The sequence below is a fragment of the Thamnophis sirtalis genome, unplaced genomic scaffold (assembly GCF_051295495.1).
Source record: "Thamnophis sirtalis isolate CommonGarterSnake01/CBP01778 unplaced genomic scaffold, rThaSir2_p1.2 scaffold_2, whole genome shotgun sequence".
Lineage (NCBI taxonomy): Eukaryota > Metazoa > Chordata > Lepidosauria > Squamata > Natricidae > Thamnophis > Thamnophis sirtalis.
This window is the reverse complement of record NW_028261382.1, coordinates 110,350,351-110,375,824: the sequence shown is the minus strand read 5'-3', so window position 1 is coordinate 110,375,824 and position 25,474 is coordinate 110,350,351. Positions and strand designations below refer to the sequence as shown.

Here is a 25,474-nt window from a genome sequence, read left to right as displayed (position 1 = left end):
CAATTAGCAGCTCCGGAGATGCATCTTTTCTGTTGTGGCCCCCACCTTCTGAACCGTCAGTCCCCAAGGGGATATTAACCCCATCTTTGACAGTCTTCTGGAAAGCCTTAAAAGCCTGTCTCAAAGATGCTTTTTTCAGGAAGCAACTGGACTTTGTTTTTGCTTTGAAGATGTTTCGTTTCTCATTCAAGCAAAACGTCTTCAAAGAAATAAGAAGAAAGTCCAGTTCCCTCCTGAAAAAGCACCTTTGGGACAACCAGGATGACTGAGAATCTCTACAGGCCCTAAAGCACAGTTCTTCCTTGGGGATCCCATGGTGAACCTGCATTGTATGAGGCTAAATGAGGTCGAGAGGCCCTGGATAAGAGCCGAGGTGGCACAGTGGTTAGGGTGCAGTACTGCAGCCACTTCAGCTGACTGCTAGTTCTGCAGCTCGGCGGTTCAAATCTCACCGGCTCAGGGTTGACTCAGCCTTCTATCCTTCCGAGGTGGGTAAAATGAGGACCCAGATTGTGGGGGCAATATGCCGACTCTGTAAACCGCTTAGAGATGGCTGAAAGCCCTATGAAGCGGTATATAAGTCTAACTGCTATTGCTATTGGATGCCTCTCTGGGCTCGGTTGTTGTTGTTGTTTTGCAGACATTTCATTGCTCAAATTAGGTAACATCATCAATGCTAGACTAGCACTGATGATGTTCCTTAGCAGGGTAATAAAACATCTGCAAGAAAATAACCAAGCTCAGAGAGCACTCTCATTCAACTCTGAGCTAATAGTATTCTTTATCAATATCTTAGAATTCTTTTATATTTTCATTTTTGTTCTTGTTTATGATAGATAGATAGATAGATAGATAGATAAAGATAGATAGATAAGATAGATAGATAGATAGATAGATGAGAGACAGACAGACAGACAGAGATATTGTGATATGGTTTTATTATTCTACTTGTACGCTGCCCAGAGTAATTTTTTATGAAATGGGCAGCTACACAAATTTGCGAAATAAATAAATAAAACCCCCTGAGAAACATTACAATTCATAACACTGACAAGGCTTCACCCTTCCTCTCCACTGAAATCCCCAAAATAAAATTTATGCGAACCAGTCACAAAAAGGCACAATCGTTTTCCAAAACAATCTTGTGTTAACGAAAACTAATTCATGCACCTACCTCTGAAACAAATTTTGTTGTGGCATCACTTAAGGTTTTCAACATTGGTGTCGCTTCAGCGTAAAATAAGGACATTCTGTTGGCCAATTCATTGTTTACTTCGTTTTCCCCTTCTGCCTACCAAAAGTTAAAATAAACGTTTGCATGATTAAAACGGGTCAAGTGGAAAAAAACACAGGGAGTTATTTTCTTCTATTCTACTTATAAAAGGTTACCTACTGGGACATTGTTGATTCTCATACGACTTAAGGTTCTTCTATAATAACTGAAATCATTCTGAATTGCAGGATTTGTCATCTAAAAAAAAACAAAAGACCAGGTCAAGATACCAAGAACCTCAGGACAAATTTACATACAAGCCAGGAGCAAATCAGTTTCTGACACCCCAAAATGACCCCCACAGAACCTCCATGAAATATTGAAAACATTAATTGCCAAACCTTGTGAATCAGGATCCCGTGTATCCCCCATACATGACATTTGAGGGGAGAATATGCCAGTTCTTGAGGCAGAGGAATCCTGGAATCATGTTTAAGATTTGGTGAACTTGTGAGGTTTTCTACCCCTTTCTGCTTTCTGATCTCCTTATAGGTAATTGGTATGCCTGTCCATCTTGAACACTGTTAAGTCTTGGTGACTCTCACAATCTAATTATTGTGACTTTATTAGGTGAAATGTCAACCTCTGCCTTAACCAGGGGTGGGATTGAAAAATGTTAGCAGCCGGGTTCTCTGCCCGGTTGCTGGGTGGGCGTGGCCATGAGGGCGTGGCCTACTTGGCCTCCTGCACCATAGCCGGGGGGAGGGGCTTTTCGCCTTCCCCAGGCTACAAAAGCTTTCCTCAAGCCTCAGGGGGTGCATGTGGTGAAAACGGCCTTCCCGAGGCTCCAGAGCCGGAAACAGGCCCATTTCTGGACTTCCAGAAGGTCCCTTTTTTGCCCTCCCAGAGTCTCCAACCTTGCACTTATCTGGCATCCAAAACGGGCCGTGTGGAGACTCCTGAGAGGGTGGGGAGGGGTGGGTGGGGCCAGCCAGTCCTTCCAACTACCGGTTTGGCGAACCAGATGCAAAATTAGCATCCCGTTTGCCCGAACCGGCTGAATCCCACCGCTGGCCTTAACTTGTTCAAAAGAGGGCTGAGTTTCTAAATTGTAAAAGGTGGAGAAATTAGACATATTTGATTTTGTTTAATCCTGCCTTTATTATTTAATAGGTAACTCTGGGAGTTGAATATATGTGATACTTCCTTTCCTCTTCCTATTTTCCCAACAACAACCACCCTATGAGATGGACTGGCCTGAGAATGATTGACTCAAAGTCAGCCACCCAGCTTTCATGCCTAAGGCAAGACTAGAACTCACAGCATTCGAGTTTGGCCCAAACCCTCCAGTCAGCCTATGATGCCTAATAAATAAATATAAATAAAATGGCATTTCAAGCCCAAGACATTTCACTAGCATTGATGATCATGGTACATGACCTGATCATATATAAAGCTTAGTCAATTGGTTTATTAGTGATGCTCCAAAATATAAATAAGCAAAAATGGTGGGTCTGGGGTATAATTATCAGGATTACCAGATTTTTTTTTCTTCCTCTGAAGACTGCACTGAAGTGATGGATAGGATGCAAAACTATACTAGCTCCTGATTTGATTCAGGTCCCTTATTTAGACCATCGTGGCCGGTTATTTATATTCTTAATGTGGATTCATAACCTGACTCATCTAACAAAAAGATTTACTAGTAAATATGATTTTTCCAAAAGAATATTAGAAATATATTATTTCTGCAAAAGGCAGAAATAGGAAGAAAGACATCTTTAAGTACCTCTTTATGTTCTGACTGAGGCTTCCCAAGAGCATGAAGCAAACTCCTTGTCCCGATAAAACACTCTTTTATTAATTTACTGTGAATTCTGCTCATTCACATGCAACAAAGTCTTTCGAAGGAGGATTTACAGTCACAGACCTTATCTAGCTTGGAGAGCTGACAGGCTGATATCTGCAAAACTTGGCAAGGAGTTTCGGAGAGTCACGAATCAATTAAGCAAACTAATTGTCTCCTGCAAACTCCACTCCCCTTTCATTCCTCTTTTATTTCCTCTGGGAGGGCCATTCATCGTCTACCTGTGGCCCTACTCCGAAGTCGACCCCTGTTCTTTAGCTGTTCCCTTCGTCTGGCAACTCTGCGCATGCGCACACTGGGAACAGGCTCCAGCTGTTCTTCTGTCCCACTGATGTCTGACTCTGAAGGCAGCTGATAACTGGCATTTGGTCCTGGCCCCCTCTCTGCCGCCGACACAGAGTCCTCATCAGAGCCTTCCCCAGACTCCAGGACTGGCCCATGTTCCTCCCCAACCTCCTCCCTGTCCTAATCTGCCGCCAGCTCTGTGGGCCGCTGGCGGGCCACAACACTTTATTTCTTTTAAACGCAATCTGAAAAGAGACCAAACCTCACAGTCAATAATGTGACGGTGATCATCCAACCGTTCAGGAATTACTCTGTATTTACCTTCAGCTCGTCAAACCGAAGCGTGAAATGAAGGATTTCTGCAAACTGTTTAGCAAGAGCCTGCTCTCGCTCCAGATGCTGTGTAGGAGAATATGGCGTGCTAGTCAGGGCCCCAAGGAGACCTCGTAAAGCAGCTTCTATTTTGAGGGTGGAAAAAAGAAAGACAGGCATGTATCAAACACTGGGGACGTGCTGGTAATATCTTGGCATAATTCACGGTTACAAAAACAGGGGGTAGTTTAAGCATGACAAAAATCCTAGGTGTTGGTGTGTTGTTTAAACAGTCAAGTTTAACCTGCCTCCCCCCCAAAAAAAGAAAGAAAGGAAAGAAAGAAAAAAACAAACAGGCACACTGAAAATTTACAACTCAAACACACCAGCAAGCAAGTTGCCAAAATGATGTAGGGGTGTGATTTTGTTTCTAAAAGTCACCTCCGATCATCTGTCATGCTGAGAATTGATTTGCAGGTTGCTAATCTAAAAGTGTGTGAAGTGGAAATACAGAATTGAATAAAATAAACACTCTGAACTATTGCAGGCATCAATGAGCTAATGCTCTTACCTAGCCTCTGAGAAAATTCATAGAATTTCTTTAGTTTGCCCACTAGGGGGACAACTGCACCCCACGCCTTCTCTTGCAGTCTCTCGTCGGTGGGATGCTGTATCGCCTGAAAAAAAATTAAAACGTATTTCATAAAAATAGGAGTTCCCCTTTACCCTAACCTTTTAATATTATCTTTTTGTTATTATTATTGATTGGTTGGTTGGCCTAGAGGCCATACCAATGTACAAGGTTCAAACACATATTACCAATAAAATCCTATACAAACTATTTATAATAAGAGTAGGATGAAATGCAATAATTTAATACATAAATATATAAAACAGAATAAAGTGACATAACATTATACTTCTGTATTGCCCCTGCAATCTACACCAATCTTTAATATTATCTAATGACCAAGTAGAGGCATCATTTTGTATATTGTTTATACATTCTGGGGAAAGAGAGAGGTACAGGATCGAAACATTTTTCCTGTACACATCAGGCTATGAGGTCAATAGCAGCTCTATGAGGATCACCTTTTACAAGTTCGTGATGCAAAGGCAAACTGGCAACTGGCGTGTATTTACAATGGTTGCACAGTGCTCCATGGTCACGTGATCTCCACCTTCACAGCCGGCTTCTGATTTGCAAAGTCAATGGGGAAGACAGCGGGAAGTCGTAAGTTGCAGTTAGGTGACATCATGCTTAATGACTGTGGGTGGCCTGCTTAATGACCATAGCCAGAACTGATAAGATTGCTGTTGTTAAGTTGGGAATGGTCACATGATTCTTCACTTTACAATTGTACAGTCCACAGCCAGGAGTTTGATCTTGACCGGTTCAAGGTTAACTCAGCCTTCCATCCTTTCAAGGTCAGTAAAAGGAGGAGCCAGATTGTTGGGGGCAAGATGCTGACTCTGTAAACCGTTTAGAGAGGGCTGTAAAGCACTGTGGAGCGGTATAGAAACCTAAGTGCTATTGCTTCCATGTTTCCCCCCAAAATAAGACCTAAGTGAAAAATGAGCCCTAGCATGATTTTTCAAGATGCTTGTAATATAAGACCTAGGGCCAAAATAAGTCCCAGTTAAGATTGTTAACCAGATGGATGCATTTAGAACTGTATTTCCCCCCAAAATAAGACCTAACAGGAAAATAAGCCTTTTTTGGAACAAAAATTAATATATACCCAGTCTTATTTTTTGAGGGGAGGGCACAGTATTAGTGAAAGAATTGCTGGTCCCAAGGGCAGTCTTTGATCCACATACTGATGGGTCAAAAAGTGGGGGAAAGGAGACGCCCTAAATAAAGTGTTATCCTTAAAGGGAGCAGTGTGGTGGTGACACAACAAATGAGAAATAGATGTAATTTGTGTTACAAGCCCTTGATTGCTTACAAGGAAAAACATAAAGCAAAGCCCTCTACATGATAATATATTATAACATAATAACAGAGTTGGAAGGACCTTTCTGATTGCTAAAGACATGCTTGATCAAGACCAGCTTTTTTCAAACTTGGCAACTTTTAAGATGGGTGGACTTCAAGTCCCCAAATTCCCCCAGCCAGCATAAGGCTGGCTGAAGTCCACCCAGAGTTGCCAACACTGTGTTGAAAAACACTGATCAAGACTCTTGACCTACTGAATATGCTTGTAAGTATTATGTTAAGGCTAATAAACAAGCAATATTATCTAACGTTTTCTCACTTAAGATACCAAGAGGCCTCCACTGGTTGAAAAGCAGCTCATGGGCGCTAGGCTTTTTCAAACAGGATTCCTGAATTGAATGTCCGATGAATTTTACCTCTCGTATTTCATGTCCAGCTCCTCTGTACGATTGTAAGTCTTCCAGGATTCCTTCTGCATCCTTTAACACTACATTAACTTGATTGTAAATTTCCTTTTCTGATTCTGTAGGTTGAGCATCTACACACAGGAGAGAATATCAGGTTACGTATTTATCCTCTTTACAAATCCATATATTATGTCCATATTTTATTCCTAATTCTATCAACTGTTCTCAACTCTAGTAGAATACCTTTCCACTATGACATCTGATGACAATTTATTTGTCATCAATTCATTTGAAATAATGTCTGTGTGACAACTTTATTTATTTATATTTATCAACCAGTGTATCTCTTTTAACTGTTACTTTGGTGGTAGCCTTGGCAGATCTCGTTTTATCAGTTTACTTTCATATATCATTGCAAGAATCTTGCAGATTAAAGTAGATCGATTGCCTTTTCAGGCAATGTGTTCTTGTGCTGTGTCCCCACCACCAAATATAAAATATTATCACTGATTAGCATCTTGTGAAATGCTAGGTACCATTCTGAGTGATTTTAAGAGGCTCATAAAAAGAGATACTACAATTATTATAAAACCACATAGGCATAGAACGTATTCTAATTTTATTTTAAAAAATCTTTACTCAAAATCAGGAACATTTAGCACATTTCTTCATTCTCTAGCAGTGCTTTTCAAAAATTAGAAGGCACTGAGCTGTATACTACTTTGGATGTGAAAGGAAAAAAGTATTCTACAGTGAATGGGAAACATCTCATTAAAGTATCTGCATCTTTTCCCAGGGTCACATGGCTGCCTTTTCAGTGAATCCAATAAAGATGGGTGTAGTTCAGAGGTCGGCAACTTTAAACTCTCAATGAGCCACAAAGGTCCTACAGGAGCCCCCCCATTCAATTCTGGAGCCAACCGGAAGTCTGGTTCAACCACCATAAAGTCTCCTCCTAGCGCGGCGTCCTTTTTCCACTACCGGTCCTAACTGAAAACCCTATCAATTGTGGAGCCGATCAGAAAACCAGCCCCTTGCCATAGAATCTCCTCCTGGCGCGCCATGCTTACCCCCTCCCCCCACCCAACCGGAAGCTCTTCTCAAAATTGTGGAGCCAACTGGCGACAGGGAGCCACAGCAGAGAGATGAAAGAGCCACATGCGGCTCCAGAGCTGACCCCCGGTATAGCTTAAGGAGTTATCACCTCTTGAGATGACTGTACCACTATGGGCACCAAAGAATCTTTTTCCCTTTGAATCTGAAGGGCTGCACAGCCTTCATAAGGGAAGCTTCTAAATGGAAATGCTTGTTATGGCCTTAATCAGGAGAGTCATACACAGATGTGGGCAAAGGGATGTTTGAACATGTGATACTTCTTTCCTCGTCCTATTTTCTCAACAATATCCACCCTATGAGATATTTTGCTTGCTCAGAGTTACACACAGATGTTTTGCTTGCTCATCCAGCTGCTTTGCAGCAACTTCATTTTACAAAGAAGAGACACTTAATCTTGGGGTTTTGTTACATTCAAACTGTAAAACTGTGATTATTCAAATGAAACCAGTTTCACAATAAGCTTTAGGGCCCTCTTTTCTTTTGAAATTTGTTTCCTGGTTCTGATAAAATAGGACACAATGGTTGGAGACTTGCTAGCTTTGCAGGATTTGTTCCACTAGAGTTGAGTACAAGTTGTGTTGTGCACCAACAAAATATTTAAATATATTTACTGTAACCTATAATTAATTAACACAATAGCCCCTTTCTCACCTAAATGGATATTATTGCCTCAATGAATACTCCTAACACATGCTCAGATTTTTTTCATTCTTGTGTAGCCCACTCTCATATAAATTAGCCAATAAAAGAGAACTTAAATTTATGATTCAGGCATTGTCTAATAAGGTTCTTTTTCAAAAATGCGTAAAACAAATAGTCAGGGCTTATGTAAAATACATAAGTGAAAAACAGTTCTCACTTTCAAAATCCAGGAAAAAGTTTGGTCCCTGTTCAAGGTCTGTGCATGTCAAAACTTTAAGAAGGTTCCCCATATTAAGATGCCTGTTGAGACAAAAAAAAAAGACTATTTTCTTTAGGAAATATTTTTTAGGAAAGACATTTTCTTTAGGAGGAGATGTATACACCGATATTCACATAGCCTTGGGACAGGGATGGTTTTCACTTACCTTCCCTACCAGTTCGTAAATGTGTGCTTGCATACGGCCTGTCCGTGCATGGGCCCGGCCTTCCGCGTACGCGCATTGCTCAAAAAACATCCGTAAATAGGATGAAATAGATCTGGGGCGGGTGGGTGGGCCCACCGGTGATTTCTACTACTGGTTCAGGCAAACTGGTCTGAACCGGCTGAATACCACTTCTGCCTTGGGAGATTAGACACTCCCTGTCAAAGAACAACAGAGTGGACATAAGGTAAAGGTTCCCCTCATACATATGTGCTAGTTGTTCCCGACTCTAGGGGGTGGTGCTCATCTCCCTTTCAAAGCCAAAGAGCCAGCGCTGTCAGAAGACGTCTCCGTGGTCATGTGGCCGGTATGACTAAACGCTGAAGGCACACTGAACGCTGTTACCTTCTCACCAAATGTGGTTCCTATTTTTCTACTTCTATTTTTGTATGTTTTCGAACTGCTAGGTTGGCAGAAGCTGGGACAAGGAACGGGAGCTCACTCCTTTATGTGGTGCTAGGGATTCGAACCACCGAACTACTGACTTTTCTGATCAACAAGCTCAGCATCTTAGCCACCGCGTCCCCTAGAGTGGACATATCACATCCAAATTCCCAATGTCGTATAGATGGCAACTGGCTCTTCCATAACAAATGAAATACACAAGAACTCCATTCCCTTGAACTCTGATGAAACTAATTAAAAAGGTATATAACTTCTTACTAAATTTAAAAATGGAGGATGAACAATAAAAGATACAATGGTACAATGGGAATTATTATTATTTTTGCTATAACATAGAACTAAGAGAAATGGCAAAATTTATGGGAAAGAAACTATAGGTTAACCATGGCTAGTTTTTATAAAGAAAATTTATATAAAATGTTTTGTAGATGGCATTTACCACCTGCTAGTTTAGCTAAAATTATAAAAAATATGTCTACTAAATGTTGAAAATGTAATAAAAAAAACCTGGCACATTTGATTGTATGTGTTTTTATTGGCTTGTGTTAAAGCTAAAAAACAATGGGCAAAAATACACAGATGGATAGAAAAGACAATAGGGAAACGTAGATTTCAAACCTGAACTGTTTTTATTAGGGATGGTATCAGGAAAAAAATGGATATATATTTACCCTGTTTCCCTGAAAATAAGACCTCCTCAGATAATAAGCCCAATTGGGCTTTTGAGCACATGTGCTAAAATAAGCCCTCCCCCTGAAAATAAGCCCTCCCCAAAAATATTGCAATACAGCAGCAGCCAGGAGGTGACCACGCTCGCCGTCTCCTGCACCTCAAAAATAATAAGACCTCCCCGAAAATAAGGCCAAGTGCTTATTTCGGGGGTCAAAAGGAAATAATACAGTCTTATTTTCGGGGAAACACAGTAATATTACATGTCTGAACAGCAGCGAGGATTATTTTTGCACAATATTGGAAAAATGAAGAAATACCGCAAGATGAGGAGATAAAGAAGATATTAGATTGTGCAGAAATGGATAGACTTGCATTGAAAATCAAGCAGAAAGAAGGAGGAGATAAAGAAGATATTAGATTGTGCAGAAATGGATAGACTTGCATTGAAAATCAAACAGAAAGAAGGAGGAGATAAAGAAGATATTAGATTGTGCAGAAATGGATAGACTTGCATTGAAAATCAAACAGAAAGAAGACACAGAATATTATCAAACATGGAACTTATTTTACCAATGGTTGGGAAAAAGGGGTGGAGAGTAATAAGGGCGTTAAGCAATTTAAATACCCAGACAATATGATGTTTTTTAAGCACTAAGTGTAATAAATGGAAAATTAATAATTAATTAATATTAATATTAATAAAAGAACCCCATTCCGAATTCATTAAAGCCACAGACTGCACAGTTATCCAGGTACAATTATACCGCTCTTCTAAGATTTAACTGATGCCTAAGAGTTGAAAGAGGCTCTTTGAATTACTGAATCCAGTCCAGAGATGGTTCTCAACTGGTTCGTCCAAACCAGTAGTGGAAACCACCTGCCCAGGCTCTATGCCCTTCTATTTAGGCACATTTTCAAGCCATTTCCACATGCGCGGAAGGCTAAGCGCATGCTCACATTTGCGAACCAGAAGGGGAAGTAAGTGAATACCATCCCTGATCCAGTCCCCTTGTCAGTGAGCAAATATATTTTCCCTTTGCCCACAGCTTGTAGATTTGGCAGATCTGCATCCAGGTCTTCCTTTCTTTGTTGCTTTTACATCACATTAACAGCAATTTCTCATCATCCTTCCATACTATAAAATAGGGGCCAATCAGCTTAATGCCCTTAAAATGCTTTGGAGTATGACTTCCAATGCAGCTGATGGAAACTCTAATCTAGAGCATCCAAAAAGCAGAACGATTGCTTATTCCTCAATCTGTATCACCACACCATGTATCGAACATAACTATGCAGTTATAATTTTTCTTCAATACTAAGCCTTTCTCCAGGGGTGGGCTGCTGCGGGTTCGCATGGGTTCGGGCGATACTCTAGCTAAGGACCTGCCCAGTTCAGAGAACCCCCCAAACCCACCTTGCTCCTCCCACGAGTCTCCACACAGCCCATTTGGGATGCCAGGTAAGTACAGGGCCCGCGTTGAGGCTCTGGGAGAGCGAAAAACGGGCCTCCCAGAAGGCCTCTGGAGTCCGGGGAGCAGTTTTCACCCTCCCAGAGGCTCTAGGAAATCCTCCAGAGGCTAGGGAGGGTGAAAACACACAGAGAGAGACCCCGCCATGGTGCAGCACGTGACTAGGCTACGCCCACTTCCAGCAACCAGGCAGAGAACCAGTTGCTAAAATTTTTGAAGCCCACCCCTGTCTTTCTCCTATTTGACCTTTTTTCTGTAAGTTTCATAGCTACACACATACATCCCCACCTGTATCTTCTTGAACTATCGTAGAAAGGGATATCAAGTTTCTTATTACTTATTTACATATTAATAGCAGTGGTGGGATTAAAAACAAATTTCTATGGGCGTGGCTTGGTGGACGTGGCAGGAGAAGGATACTGTAAAATCTCCATTCCCTCCCCCCCTCCAGGGGAAGGTTACTGCAAAATCCCCATTTCCCCTGATCAGCTGGGACTCGGGAGGCAGAGGATAGAAGGGGCGGGGCCAGTCAGAGGTGGTATTTACGGGTTCTCTGAACTACTCAAAATTTCCGCTACCGGTTCTCCGGAACCGGTCAGAACCTGCTGAATACCACCTCTGATTAATAGCCAAAGTATACATTGAGGAGGGGGAAAATTGTTTCTTTAATGCAGAGAAGAAAGGTATATAACATAATACAAAAAGAAAAACCTATAACATCTCCAAAATAATGTTTCTCGGGTCATTTTACCACTGAAATTGAGTTGAATGGCAATATTTCCTTCTCACCAAGTGGCTTTAATAATGTTCTGCTACCCAGAAAATATTTATCATGTAGTGAGAAATGTTAAGTGCGACCCAGTTTCGTCAGCAGCTCGTTGTACGCTTCACTTCTGAAATTGCTTTCCTTCACCCACCAAAGGTAGGTTTATTTTTCACAGCAAGCTGTGTTAAGGAAAGCTTTGGAATTAAGATGGATGACACCCCTGAAATATCTTCCTTTTAGGTCTAAGAATCTTAAATGCCGACAATTTAAGAAGATGTCAAGCCTGTGCTTTAAGGGTATCATGTTGAGACAAATGATATTCTGGGAAAATCGGCAGCGTGGAACTCGGATGGTGCAGGAAACCATCTGTTGAAAAAGCAATTATTGGTGCATGAATGGGAAAAAATCTTGCTTCCCCTTCCTCCCCTCAGTTCTGGGGCAGACTGCATGCATTAAGGTTAAAAAAAGCAGGAGGATGAGTTTCTGAAGCTTTCCTATATGAACTCTTAAGGTCAAAACAAGTTTGGGCGATTAATAAACCAGCTGCCCATCCGAAATTAGAATCTTTCAACATCATGGAGCAAGGATATAAAATTAAACCTCGGCATTCATTAGGGTTTCTATTCTTTGAACTAACTACTCACCAGTTCCCACAGCTTAATGATGCAACCACAGTAACCATAATGTAATATTGATTTACGGGGCAAAAGGGGGGGAGAATCCCCAGAGCAGCAATAAACAAGCACTTCTAGCGGGCTTCTATATTAATAGAGCTCTCTATATTTATAAAGTATGGTCAGATGTAAACGCAAAGGGGAGGAAAACACATCCCCCCCCCGCAGCCCTACAAAGAAACTACCATCACTGAACGTTACTTACTGCCTGCTATTATTTAGCGGCCATTCCCTCAAGCCGCAACAGGTGTAGCAACGGAAGGAGGAAGAAGTCAGCAGCTCCACTGAGAAATCAATAATTTTACATGCCTTTCTGTCATTCAGTTTTTACCATTCCAGTTGGAACTGAAAGGAAGACCAACCACTCCTGCTGTTTTATAGTATTGTAACTCTACTGTGGGAAGTTACATACTCTTAAGACCGTGATGAAAAAAATGTGGCACGCAGAGCCCTCTCTGTGGGCACACCAGCAGTCACTCCAGCCCAACTCCACCGTGCATGCGCACATGCCTCCCACCAGCCAGCTGGTCTTTGGGTCTCTGACGTGCATGCGTGAAGGGTAGGGCGCATGTGAGGGACGCGTGTGTGCATGTGTGTGGGGGCACATGTGAGTGGCCCTTGCATTGCATTTTGGGGGGTTGCATGCGTGTGCGCGCACACACACACATGCCTCATTTTGGAAGGCCTTCTGCACCAACCCGGAAGCCAAAACAAGGCCGGGGGGGGGTGCCGCATGAGGCCCGCCATTCGATGCTCCATAGGCAATATCTGTTCGCAGTCAAGCCTGTGCTTTGTTTTGATTTGCTTCTGAACTTTACCACTGTTCCTTCCCTCCCCAGAGTCTGTGTCACAAATCATGTTACCCTATAGATGCATCCCTCCCAAACCGGCTGCAGTAATCTGACATCCGGTTCCAGCAAGCAGTATGCATGGAATGCACTCCCACTCATTCTGTCCCTATGACAACATGGAGAGTTGACACCTGCACCAACTTGGAAGCCAAAAATGGGTGATGGGAGTGCAGGGTGCGGGGCGCAAGCGCGAGGGGTGCTCATATTGCATTTTGGATGGTTTACACACGTGCACACTTTGGGCACTCAGCACCAAAAAGTTTAGCCATCACTGCTCTAAGAGCTACCTTTGTTTTTCCGAAAATAAGACCGGGTCTTATATTAATTTCTGCTCCAAAAGACGCATCTAGGGCTTATTTTCTGATTAGATCTTATTTTCAGGGAAATAAAGTACTAAATGGGTCTGTCTGGTTGCCAATCTTAACTGGGACTTATTTTTGGGGTAGGGCTTATGTTGTGGCCCAGCAGGAGCCGTTGGAGCTGCCAATGGACTCTGATAGCGAGGTCCCCTATGAGTCTGCTATGGAAGATGTGGAGGACCCTGGGCAGGGTTCAGACTCAGAGCAGGGACCAGAGAGGCTGGTTGGCCACCAGGAGACGCCTGAGGCATGGAGCAGTGGGGAAGATCAAATTGAGTTTGTCCCTGACGCCAGGCAACGGAGGGCGGAGAAACAGAGGCAGCAGTTACGAAGACAGACTCATAAGAGATAATCAAGCCCAGGTGGTTATGGCTTGGCCCCTCCCAAGAGAGTATATAAGAAGAGACTTTGGGAGGAGTCCTTTTGCAGGACACCACCATTCGTACTAATCTGGAGAACTCCTTGTCTGATCTGCCTTGTGTTCCCGTGTCTGTTGGAGTCTGGGTTGCTGCCAACGTCTTGCCAGTGAGTCATCTTTGGGCTTTCAGCCAACAGGATTATAATTGCTGTGAATAAAGAGTGGCATACAGCTAATCCTGTGTCTGCGTTCATTACCGGACGGAGGGGGGCCAGAACAGGCTTATACTACAAACAACTTGAAAAATCATGATAGGGCTTATTTTCTGATTAGGTTTTATTTGGGGGGAAACAATATATAATGCAGCAGTCCTTGACCTACAACCATTCATTTACTGAGGAATCAGAGTTACAACAGCACTAGAGAAAATGACTTATGACCGTTGCAGCATCCCCAAACTCAAGGGATCATAATTTGGGAGCTTGGCAACAGGCATGTTTTTATGACAGTTGTGGTGTACCTGGGTGAGGAGATTTTCTTCTGTGACTTTCTTACAAGCAAAGTCAATGGGGAAGCCTGGTTCACTCAACACCCGTGTTATTAACTTAACAACTGTGAAGATTCACTTAACAACTGTGGCAGGAAAGTTCATAAAATGGGGCAAAACCCACTTAATAGCCGTCTTGCTTAGCAATGGAACTTTGGGGCTCAATTGTGGTCATTAAGTTGAGGACCACCTGTAGTAGAAAAGCATACCAGAGAGGTTCCCCTTCCTCCAACCCTTTCCCATATTTTTTTTAACGCTGCATTGCTAATATGTAGGCAATTTTGGAAGTTTTTAAGTTAACAAAGCTTGAAAGGAAAGACATTAAGTCAAAGGCTACAAGTACAAAAAGTGTTCCTTTGGACTCTAACGTAAGAAGAGATAAATATACATTCACTCCTGATATTACATCATCTGACAATGGCCAATAAATGTACAATTTAAAACTGGAATCCGCTGAGATGGATTTACATACGTTGCCACCCTTCTAGAGTTAGGAATGTTGGGCTACATATCCAGAGATTTTGAAATGATTTCAGTTTAGTGAAATAAAGTTATGGTCCTTGGGATGGTCCAAATTACTAGTCCTCTACACCTATAAGATTTAGATGATTGTTCCTCCATCCTGTTAAAAAAAAAGGACAGCTTACAAGATTACAGATTAAAAGAGTTGGAAGGGACCTTATAGGTCATTTAGTCTAACACACACACACAAATTCAGACTGGATGCTGAACCTGGTACCAGATATCAGTGAATTGAAATCTTGTGGGTATGGGCCTTCTAGACAGAAAGGGAAGCTATGGGTGGTCACTCTGAGAATTCATCAGAGATTTGCTTGGCCTTACATATTTTCTCTTGCCCTACCAAACAGCAACAGGGTAGAAATATACGATGGGCTTAAACTCCCAGAGCCTCACTACAAAGGACACGGGGGCAACATAACCTTGGAAAGCAAAGACAGATTAACAGAGTTGGAAGGGATCTTGTACTGTAGGTTATCTAATCCAACCCCCAGCTCAAGCAGGGGACCCTACACCATTTCTGATAAATGGCAGTCTAATCTCTTCTTAAAAGCCTCCAGTAACGAAGCTCCCACAACTTCCAAAGGTAAACTGTTCCACTGGTTGACTGCTCTCAATATCAGAAAATGTCTCTTTATTTCTAGGTTGAATCTCTCCTTGATCAGTTTCCATTCATTTTTCCTTGTCTGGCCTTTGGGTGCCTTGGAAAATAGCTTGACCTCTCCCTCTCTGTGGCAGCCCCTCAAATATTGGAAGACTGCTCTCATGTTCATGGCAAATGGTCATTCATTGACAGGTGGCAAAATATATGAACGCTTTAGCTCTGGTTCTACAAAACTGAATAATTTTCCTCTTAAGAAAGTACTCGTCTATTTTAATTCTTTTTAAAACATTTCATTTATTTTTAGGCACTAATTCTCATTATCAGATGCTGTCTGATGGGAGATATTTACAGACCCAAATGCCAATGACCGTGAGATTTATACCACTGGTTGGTCCAGATTTATACACCAAGATATCAGCCAACTCTTGCCTCCGGCACCCTATAAGAACAGGCTGCAGGAATCAGTGGGAAATACTATTTCCAACTTGACCTACTTTCGCGAAATTAGACACATGGAACGCTGCATTTGATTACAATGACTCGGCCCATTACAGCCTTATGGGATTGTCTGATGCGAGGGGCCATATCAAAATCAGACAGGCAGAAAGCTGGGGCACATTTTTCCAAACAAGAATTGCACGCATGGCCTTCCTGCTGGATGCATATGACACATTTTAGTTTGGGCTTCGTTCAGAGGAAGGCGCAATGGAATTACAAGACGTGATGCCAATTCTGAAGCATCGGAGAGAGAACTCCCTTAGGGGTAAGAGTACTTTAATAACGACTTTGTCCCCCGACGCGTGGCTCTGTGAGTGATAACAAACCCCCCCGCCCACCGTCCAATTTCAATACTTTTGTAAGAAAAACCCCCAAGATAAAGAAATCTCCTTCAAAGGCTCAAATTAATGAACTGCAAAAGCTATTCTGTTTTTTTTTTTCATTTGAAGAACCAATATTTGAAGGTAGTATGGCAGCTTTTCTATAAACCAAGCACATGCACATATACCTCTATATTTCTATTTCCTAAATGAAATTGAAAACACAAGAGTTTGAAAGCTGACTAGTACGTTTGTATCGTATGCTAGGGAGTGCTTAGATCTCTCCCTCCCTCACACCCACATATGCAACAAGGATAATGAAGCTGAAGTGCAGTGTGGAAAGATTTAACACCAATGGACAGAAGAGACTGCCAAATGTTTAAATCACAGAAGCCAACAGTGATCATGAGTCAGTTCCCATGATTTCTAATAAGGGGTAAACAACGCACACACAATAAACTAGATACGTGCTCTACATGGGGCAGCCCTTGAAGAGCATTTGGCGACTACAGCTTGTCCAGAATGCAGCCGCGCGAGCGATCGTGGGTGCGCCTCGGTTCACCCACGTAACACCTATCCTCCGCGAGCTGCACTGGCTGCCTATTGGTCTCCGGATACGCTTCAAGGCGCTAGTCGTCACTTATAAAGCCCTTCATGGTATTGGACCTGGGTACTTGAGAGACCGCCTGCTGCCAATCACCTCCACTAGACCGATTAGATCCCACAAATTAGGCCTCCTCCGAATTCCATCCGCCGGCCAATGTCGACTGGCGACTACTCGGAGGAGAGCCTTCTCGGTGGCTGCTCCGACCCTCTGGAACGAACTCCCTGTGGAGATTCGAACCCTCACCACCCTCCAGGCCTTCCGCAAAGCCCTTAAAACCTGGCTGTTCCGACAGGCCTGGGGCTAAAGAACTGTTGCCCCCGCCTCGAATTGGTATGACTGTTGTGTTTTAATTATGCATTATTTTTTTATGTTGTTTAAATTCTTTTTTTATCCCCCTTCCCTGGTTGAGTTGTGAGCCGCCCTGAGTCCCCTTCGGGGAAAAGGGCGGCATATAAATAAAATCCAACATCAACATCAACATGTGTTTTGATATACCAATGGCATCCATCCAAACAACCAACCGATGGCATCCAATACATGGAGCCCTTGATTTAAGACTACAATTGAATGTCAGAGGTGAAGAAGCTTCTTGGATGAGAAGCGAAATGTCTTCAAAAGAAAAACACAAGGAAGTCCAAGTTGCCTCCTGAAAAAGCACTTTTGGGGCAACCTGGATGATTTGAGAAGCATCTTTTGACTTTTGAGCTGTACAATTTGGCATGGACACCCTTTGAATGGTGTGGGAATAAGGAATGGATTTCCAGAGGAAAAAGAACTGCAGACTACAGGAACCAGGAGCACCACTCGGGTGACCCTGAAGACACAGATAAACCTCCAAGCGGCTTCAACGACCCTCTAAAAGGATGCAAATGACCAGTTGTCTGCAAGGAAGATAAATCCTTCCATTCCCCACTGCAGAGCTGAAGAAGCTTCTTGGATGAGAAGCAAAACATCTTCAAAAGAAAAAAAAAACAAGAAAGCCCAATTGCCTCCTGAAGAAAGCACCTTTGGTACGATTGAATTGTACCAAACTTTCCACTGCCAAGCAAGCCAGTTGTTAAGTGAGTTTTCCGTCATTTTACAACCTTCAGCTGCGAAACACTGCAGTTGTTATGAACCCTGCCATTAAGGGAGTCTGGCTTCCCCATTGGACTTTGCTTGCCAAAGGTCACCAAAGGTGATCACACAATTCTGGGACACTGCACCTGTCATAAATACATGCAAATTGCCATGCCTCTGAATTTTGACCACGTGACCATGGGAATGCGGCAAGTGTGACTTTTTTCAGTGCCGTTCTAACTTTGAACAGTCACTAAATGGATGGTTGCGAGTCGAGGACTACCTGCGTAGCTCAAGCTATCTTCACTCATCATGTGCGCAAATCACATGCTGCTCCGCGCTGTTGCCCCACATCCTTACAAAATGAAGGTGTCTGCATATACTGTGCACACAATACAAGCCATTTTATTTCATGTAGCTTTTAAGTTGCTTTCAATTGGATGTGCACTATCCAAACTCTAAGGAGGGTGGCTGACTGCATTATTTTAAATTGGATGAGAGACCGTTTTGAGAATATTTCTATAGTGACCTTGTTTATTTCCAAATGCATCAATCTGTATTTTTTTTTAAAAAAAAAAGAAAACAGAATGTTATTCTAAATTTAAGGAATTGGATCGGTATAGGATTGTCCCTGATTACGGAGATTAATTTTTGCCACATGCAGAGAATCTACTGAACATATAAAATCCTCAATTGCACTGTGCTGAATAGTACATGCCCTTTAATTTATGGGCTTCTTGATGTTCACAAGCTTCTTAATACCAAATTTCTGAGCCCAATGGTAACAAAGAAAAATACATATTGTAGTCAATCTGCATTCAGCATTTTAATCGTGCATTCAATAAGCAAATGGCAAAATTCTTGACGCCTATTTCTTTATTCTTCTCTCTACTGTTACCTTTAAAATCTTAACAATGCAAAAAGGATCACCTCTTTCCTAACCAAAGTTGTGATGCAAGGATTACAGCTTTCTCTCAGTTTAAAAAAAAGATAACTGTTATACACTCGAAGCTTTTATCAGTGATAAGGGGGAAAAAAAGGAAGAATATATTTCGTGTTTTCAGAACTGTACAGCAACATGTCCCTGCAAAGCCCATTTGTATGAGCCTACAGGAGGATTTCCATAATTTATTAAAAAGAATACATAAACACACCATATTTTTTGGAGTATAAGACGCTTCGGACTATAAGACACACCTACCTTTTTGCGGGAAGAAAACAAGAAAATGATGGATGCCTCTGCCTACCATCATCCATCGGTATTCCCCGATCCCCGCCCCCCCGGAACCGGCCAAAAATGCGACCCTTAGAGGCCAAAAACGGGGAGTGCGGAAGCCGAAAAAGTGACGCACGGAGGCGGCAATCAGCAACAATGTGCTGTGGTGATCTCCACAGCCTAGAACGAGTCTAAAATAGAGCATGTGGAGGCTAAAAATTATTGTATTGTATTGTATTGTATTATATTAATTATATTATATTAATTATATTATATTATATTAATTATATTATATTATATTATAATATAATATTATTATATTATATTACATTACATTATTAATTATATTTATAGGCACACACACTGTATATACCAAATTCCAAGCCTCTGGCGACTGCCTGAGTGCAATATTACTTAGCAATATTATTTCAGAGGTATCCCACTGAAGCAGAGCAAGCAGATCAAGAAGATATTAAGACATTTTTTATGAGAAGGAGAACCCTCTAAATTTTCTTTATCTAAATTAAATCTAATGTGAAAGTTCCGATTTCCAGCTCTAACAAAGGAACATATTTTGAATTGTTTCTTAAAAGAGTGCAAAGCTGGGGGTGGGGGGACATTGTGGGCACAATTGGAAAGCTTTCATGTTGTGTCCTATTATGTCATGGCAGGGACTTGGTTCTATTCCAAACACCAGTTCTACTAGACACTAAGAAAATTGCATTTCAAAAACTGCAAATATATATATTTATTATTTGGAAGTCATAGATAGACTGGAGCAACTTAAAGGTTCCCCTCGCACATATGTGCTAGTCATTCCCGACTCTAAGGTAGAGTACTCTACGTCTTTTGAACTGCTAAGTTGACAGAATCCCAGCCTATGGGAAACCATAGCCGGTCACAAGCCCGGATAAATGGGGAGTGTTAGTTCCCGTGGCGACGGAACCGTGAAACAAGCTGAGAACCCAATGGCAGGACAACACACGGATAAACAACTATGTAATCCGTGATGTTCTGCCTTTGGCCTTCACAATGCAACGGTCACTGCCTTGTGGACGTTGACATTTACGAAGATTAAGTCCAAGTAAGTAAGTCCAAGTTGACAGAAGCTAGGACAAGTAACAGGAGCTCACTCTGTTACGCAGCGCTAGGAATTCAAACTGCCGAACTTTCTGATCAACAAGCTCAGTGTCTTAGTCACTGAGTCACTGCGTCCCTTTTCGGTGCAACTCACTGTTAGTCAAGTGTTCAGATAATTTGACTGACTACAAAAAAAATCCTTATGGATTGCAAGCTGAGAAATGGAATTACTAGTCCATTTTCTTCCTTTCTCTTCTTTGTATATTTAGATAGATAGATAGATAGATAGATAGATAGATAGATAGATAGATAGATAGATAGATAGATAGATAGATAGATAGATCGCTATTATTTGCTCCACAGCAAATAATACAGTGCAAGAACAATCTAGATATTGAAATAAGAGGAAATATCTGCTAGACTTTTGTTGTGGTGGGGATGAGGAAATAGGATTCAGCAACACTTTCTTCTTTAGCAACTTCAGTATTTTTTATTTTTACCTGCCATGGTCGGGACCTGCACAAGAAGAACCTATTTTAATGGCGAAAGAGCAGCAAATGAAATTTCAGCAAGAGTGACGAAAGGACAAATATCCACTCCTAGAACAAGCCGCAAAAACAAAGAAGAACGAAAGCTGTTCCGTTTCTGAGCTTGTCTGCACATTCCCCAACTTCGAATTCCCAATCAGCCACCTGAGAAAACCACACACAACTACCACGCTCCCATTGGCCTAGTGCAGTGATGGCTAACCTTTTTGTTGTTGCGTGCCAAAAGCACAGGAGTGTGCAAAAGTGCATGCCTACACCCATAATGGAATGTTCCCACCACTCTGTACCCCATTTTGGGGCCTAGAAGGCCTCCTGCCCCAACCTGGAAACCATAACGGGACGCAGGGATGCTATGTGAGGGCCCAAAATGCAATGAGCATCCCCCACACACACGTGTGCACCCCGTACCAATTAATGCGCATGTCGCTCACATATGCCCCACCCCTTGCACATGCACAGCAGAGACCTGAAGACCACCTGGCCGGCGGGAGACATGTGTCCGTGTGTGGTGGAGCTGGGCTGGGGCGACAGCTGGCACACCCACAGAGAAGGCTCTGCATGCCACCTGTGGCATGCGTGTCACAGGTTCGCCATTACTTGAGAGACCGCCTGCTGCCAATTACCTCTAACAGACCGATTGGATCCCACAGATTGGGCCTCTTCCGAATTCCATCCACTAGCCAATGCCGATTGGCGACCACCCGGAGGAGGGCCTTCTCTGTGGCTGCTCCGGCCCTTTGGAACGAACTCCCCGTGGAGATTCGGACCCTCACCACCCTCCAGGCTTTCCGCAAAGCCCTTAAAACTTGGCTGTTCCAACAGGCCTGGGGCTAATGAGTTCTTGTCCCACCTCGAATGGTATGGTTGTTGAGTGTTTTAAATTGTGGTATTGTTTTGTCCATGTTCTTTTTTCCCCTATTTGTATCCCCCCCACCTTGACTTGGTTGTGAGCTGCCCTGAGTCCCTTCTGGGAATAGGGCGGCATAGAAATCTAATAAATTCAATTCAATTCAATTCAATGAGCCTAGTGGGACTACCTGCCATCGGAACTACAGTCTCTGGCAATGATCATCAAGCTTACTTAACAGGAGAAAAGAGCTACCCGTTGCGTCCGGTTTCTTAGAAAGTAGAATCCAGACTGTAAAACCTACTGAGCATAATAAAGGAGAATATTTATAGCTCGGAGTTGACACAAAAGGGTCCTTGTCACTCTCTCAGCTTGGTTGTTTTCTTGCAGACGTTTTGTTACCCATACTAGGTAACATCATCAGTGCTGGTAAGCAATGCTGTTTGTTGCCAGTTTATATTCTAGTGGCTTGCCTGTCAAGTGGGGTGCTGGACTTAAGAGATTCAGCATCCAGATGAGTGTAAATTAACTCCAAGGTTAACATCAGGCTGACAATCAAGTAAACTATAATCCAGAAACTGCAGAAGAAGCTAACAGCAAACAGCCCAACCAAAGAATCTCTCAAGACCAGGCGTGTTCAAAGGCCGGGGAGATCTAGCCTGTGGGGCCACCCTGGAAACAGTGAAGGCCCGGCCCACGGGGCCTCTGCCAACCGAAAACAAAGCTTGCGAGGGCCGTGTGTGCCTCCCACCCGCTCGAGTTCCGTTTTTGCTGGCAGAAGGTTGCAGGAGGCTGTCGCAGCCAAAAATGGAGCTCGGGAGCTCATTTTTGCTGGCAGAGAGCTTGGGCCGCAACAGGCACCCCCCCACACACACACACGTGACATGCTGACCACGCCCACCCTGCCCCCCCCGATATCAAACACAATGCGGCCCTCAATGAAATGGACACCCCTGTCTAAGACCGTTCCCACCACACTGACAGGCAAGTCCCTAGAATATAAACTGACAGCAAACTATGCTCTTTACTAGCACTGATGACGCTACCTAGTTTGGGTAATGAAACATCTGCAAGAAAACAAGCAAGCTCAGAGAGCACCAATGGCCCCACTCATACTGAGCACTTTGGAAGAAAACAAGCAAATATTGTTTGCTCAACTCCCTAAAGAATCTTCATGCTTTTAATACTTCTTTCAATGCCTAAAAGCGATACTCAATGTTTGGGGAGTGTCAAAGAACACGGGGGCAAAGGCTGATGGACTTCCTTTTCACTCACTTTTGAAACTGGTAAGCAACCACGAAAACAGGCAAGCATTTCCTCTTCGTCAACTGCACATAATACCTGGTGCCCATTCTGCATCGTACAACCATCTCTTGAAGTTGGCCATTAGAATTTGAATTGCGCGCACACACACACACACACACACACACACACACACACGGAACCAGCCATCGGGGCTAAAGCTACTTTGCAGCTCAGCTCTTGCGGGAATATGAACTCCTCCAAAATCAAACACGACAGAAGCCCACTGCCTACTGTGGAAGATGAATTTGCCGAATTCTTTCCGCCACTACAGGTAGTCCTCGACTTATGACCAGGACTGAGCCCAGGATTACAGTGGTAAGTCACGGTGGCCGCTGAAGCAAATTACCGCGTGACTGGGGCCCGGCTTTTAAGGTTTTTTCTGCGGTGGCTGTTTAAGCGAATGGGCCAGATAAGGGAATGTGGGGATCGTAAAAACAAATCCTTTATACTCAGTGAGCATTTTTTTTTTAAATCAGAAACTAGAGGCAATCACGAGAAATTGGCAAAACTACATTGTCCCAAAGATGCTTTTTTCAGGAGGCAACTGGACTTTCTTCAAAGAAAAACAAAACAAAACAAGACAGCCCAGTTGCCTCCCGAAAAAACCCCTTTGGGACAACCATGACCTGGATGATTGAGAAATCTCTACAGACTTTTGAGCTATACAATTTGAGATGGACACCCTTTGAATGGTATGGTAATAAGGAATGGATTTCCAGAAGAAATAATTGCGGACTACAGGAACCAGGAGCGCCACTCAGGTGACCCTGAAGACACAGATAAACCTCCAAGTGGCTTCAACGACCCTCTAAAAGGATGCAAATGACCAGCTGTCTGCAAGGAAGATAAATACTTCAGCCAGAGCTGAAGAAGCTTCTTGGATGAGAAGTGAAATGTCTTCAAAGAAAAAACAAGAAAGTCCAATTGCCTCCTTAAAAAAGCACCTTTGGGACAACCATGACCTGGGTGACTGAGAAATCTCTACAGACTTCAAAACTACATCGAAAAATTGTGATTGTGTGATGACTGTGGGATGCTGAAAAACTGCCCTAAATCAACCCAGTTGCCAAGCAGCTAAAATGCGACTCCATGCCCATGAAGGGTGGACATTGGAACACTGGGAACTGGGTCATGAGTACCTTTTTGGAGCTCTATTGTAACTGTGACCATCACTAGGCGTTAAGCGAGGACTACCTATACGTGTTTCCTAATTGGCAGAGACCATCAATATACGTTTCCACAGACTTACTGGTTCAACGGTCTCAGTTCTTTGCTAAAGGGAAGTACAACTATTAATACTGTAATTTAATTTCATACACTAATCTATGTAGAACGCTAACTCCTAGCCCTCCCTCACCCACCCAATAATTTCAGAGTTAAAAATAGGGAATAAATAAGACACAATTGTCTTTACCTAAAATCAAAGTAAATTAAGCTACTGCAAGAAATACTGTTTATGTCATACATTCCAGGCCTATACGTGGCTGCAAGGAATGGGAACAGTTGAACAAACATTGGGGGTCAGATGCAAGATAAAACAAATGTTTTGAGTCATTTGTGTATCTTGCGCTACACATCCTTCCTTATTCTCTTTTCTACTGCTGACATCTAGTGGCAAATTTTAAGTATGCGGCTTTAGATTGGTGCAGGACGCTAATGACTACAGAATAATATGTTCATTGATAGGGACGTTTGAAAAGATATTAAAAGCAATCAATGTGTCGGTTCTCTTCAGTGTGAATAAAGCATTACTGTGTTTTTTTAAAAATATTCATGGCAATAAAAGCAATTCAAGTAAACACAAAGCAGGAATCTTATAAATAATAGGCAAGAGTTTTATTTAGGGAGATTTAAAAATACCCCAAAATCACAGTTCATTTTTTGGGACTTCCAATAGAAGAATGGAAAACTGAAATTGTGCTATAGCTACACCTATAGCATTCTTTTTATCATTTTGACATCAATGACATTTGCATTTGGACTAGGGGTGACCTGATAGCAGTAGCCCAGTATTTGAGGGGCTGCCACAAAGAAGAGGGGGTCAACTCATTTTGCAGAGCACAAGAAGGAAAGACAGAAGGGATGGAAGCTAATCAAGGAGAGAAGCAATCTGGAATTAAGGATACATTTCTTAACAGTGAGAACAATTAACTAGTGGAACAGATTTCCTACAGAAGTTGCAGCGGCTTCATCACTGGAAGGTTTTAAGAAAAGACTGGACAGCCACCTGTCTGAAACGGTATGAGGTCTTCTGCTGGAGCAAAGGGTTGGACTAGAAGACCTCCAGGGCCCCTTTCAGCTCTATTCTATTTTATATAGGATTCTATATAGGATTCATTTTTACTAGCAGGTCAACTGTACAATAAAATGCAAACTAAGCTGCATCACATTTAGGTAAACAGGATTTACAGCAAGTCCTAATATTTGTGAGAAATCATACATGGTATCTTATGGTCAGCATCTTTTGCTTTTTTTAAAAATGCATTATAATAAATAACTAAATACTT

The 25,474-nt window shown here is 42.5% G+C and overlaps 1 protein-coding gene across 2 annotated transcripts in view; it reads right to left on the bottom strand.

Moving 5' to 3' along the window:
- CYRIB (CYFIP related Rac1 interactor B) overlaps positions 1–25,474 on the bottom strand; it is a 104,176-nt gene that overhangs the window by 11,467 nt on the left and 67,235 nt on the right. For both annotated transcript variants that reach the window (XM_087706683.1, XM_087706684.1), the window contains exons 4-9: positions 7,999–8,081; positions 6,033–6,154; positions 4,249–4,354; positions 3,687–3,823; positions 1,394–1,471; positions 1,175–1,291 (exon numbers count right to left, since the gene is read on the bottom strand). In XM_087706683.1, coding sequence (XP_087562809.1) covers positions 1,175–1,291; positions 1,394–1,471; positions 3,687–3,823; positions 4,249–4,354; positions 6,033–6,154; positions 7,999–8,071 — 633 coding nt within the window. In that variant the 5' untranslated portion in view covers positions 8,072–8,081. The remainder of the gene's footprint in view (positions 1–1,174; positions 1,292–1,393; positions 1,472–3,686; positions 3,824–4,248; positions 4,355–6,032; positions 6,155–7,998; positions 8,082–25,474) is intronic.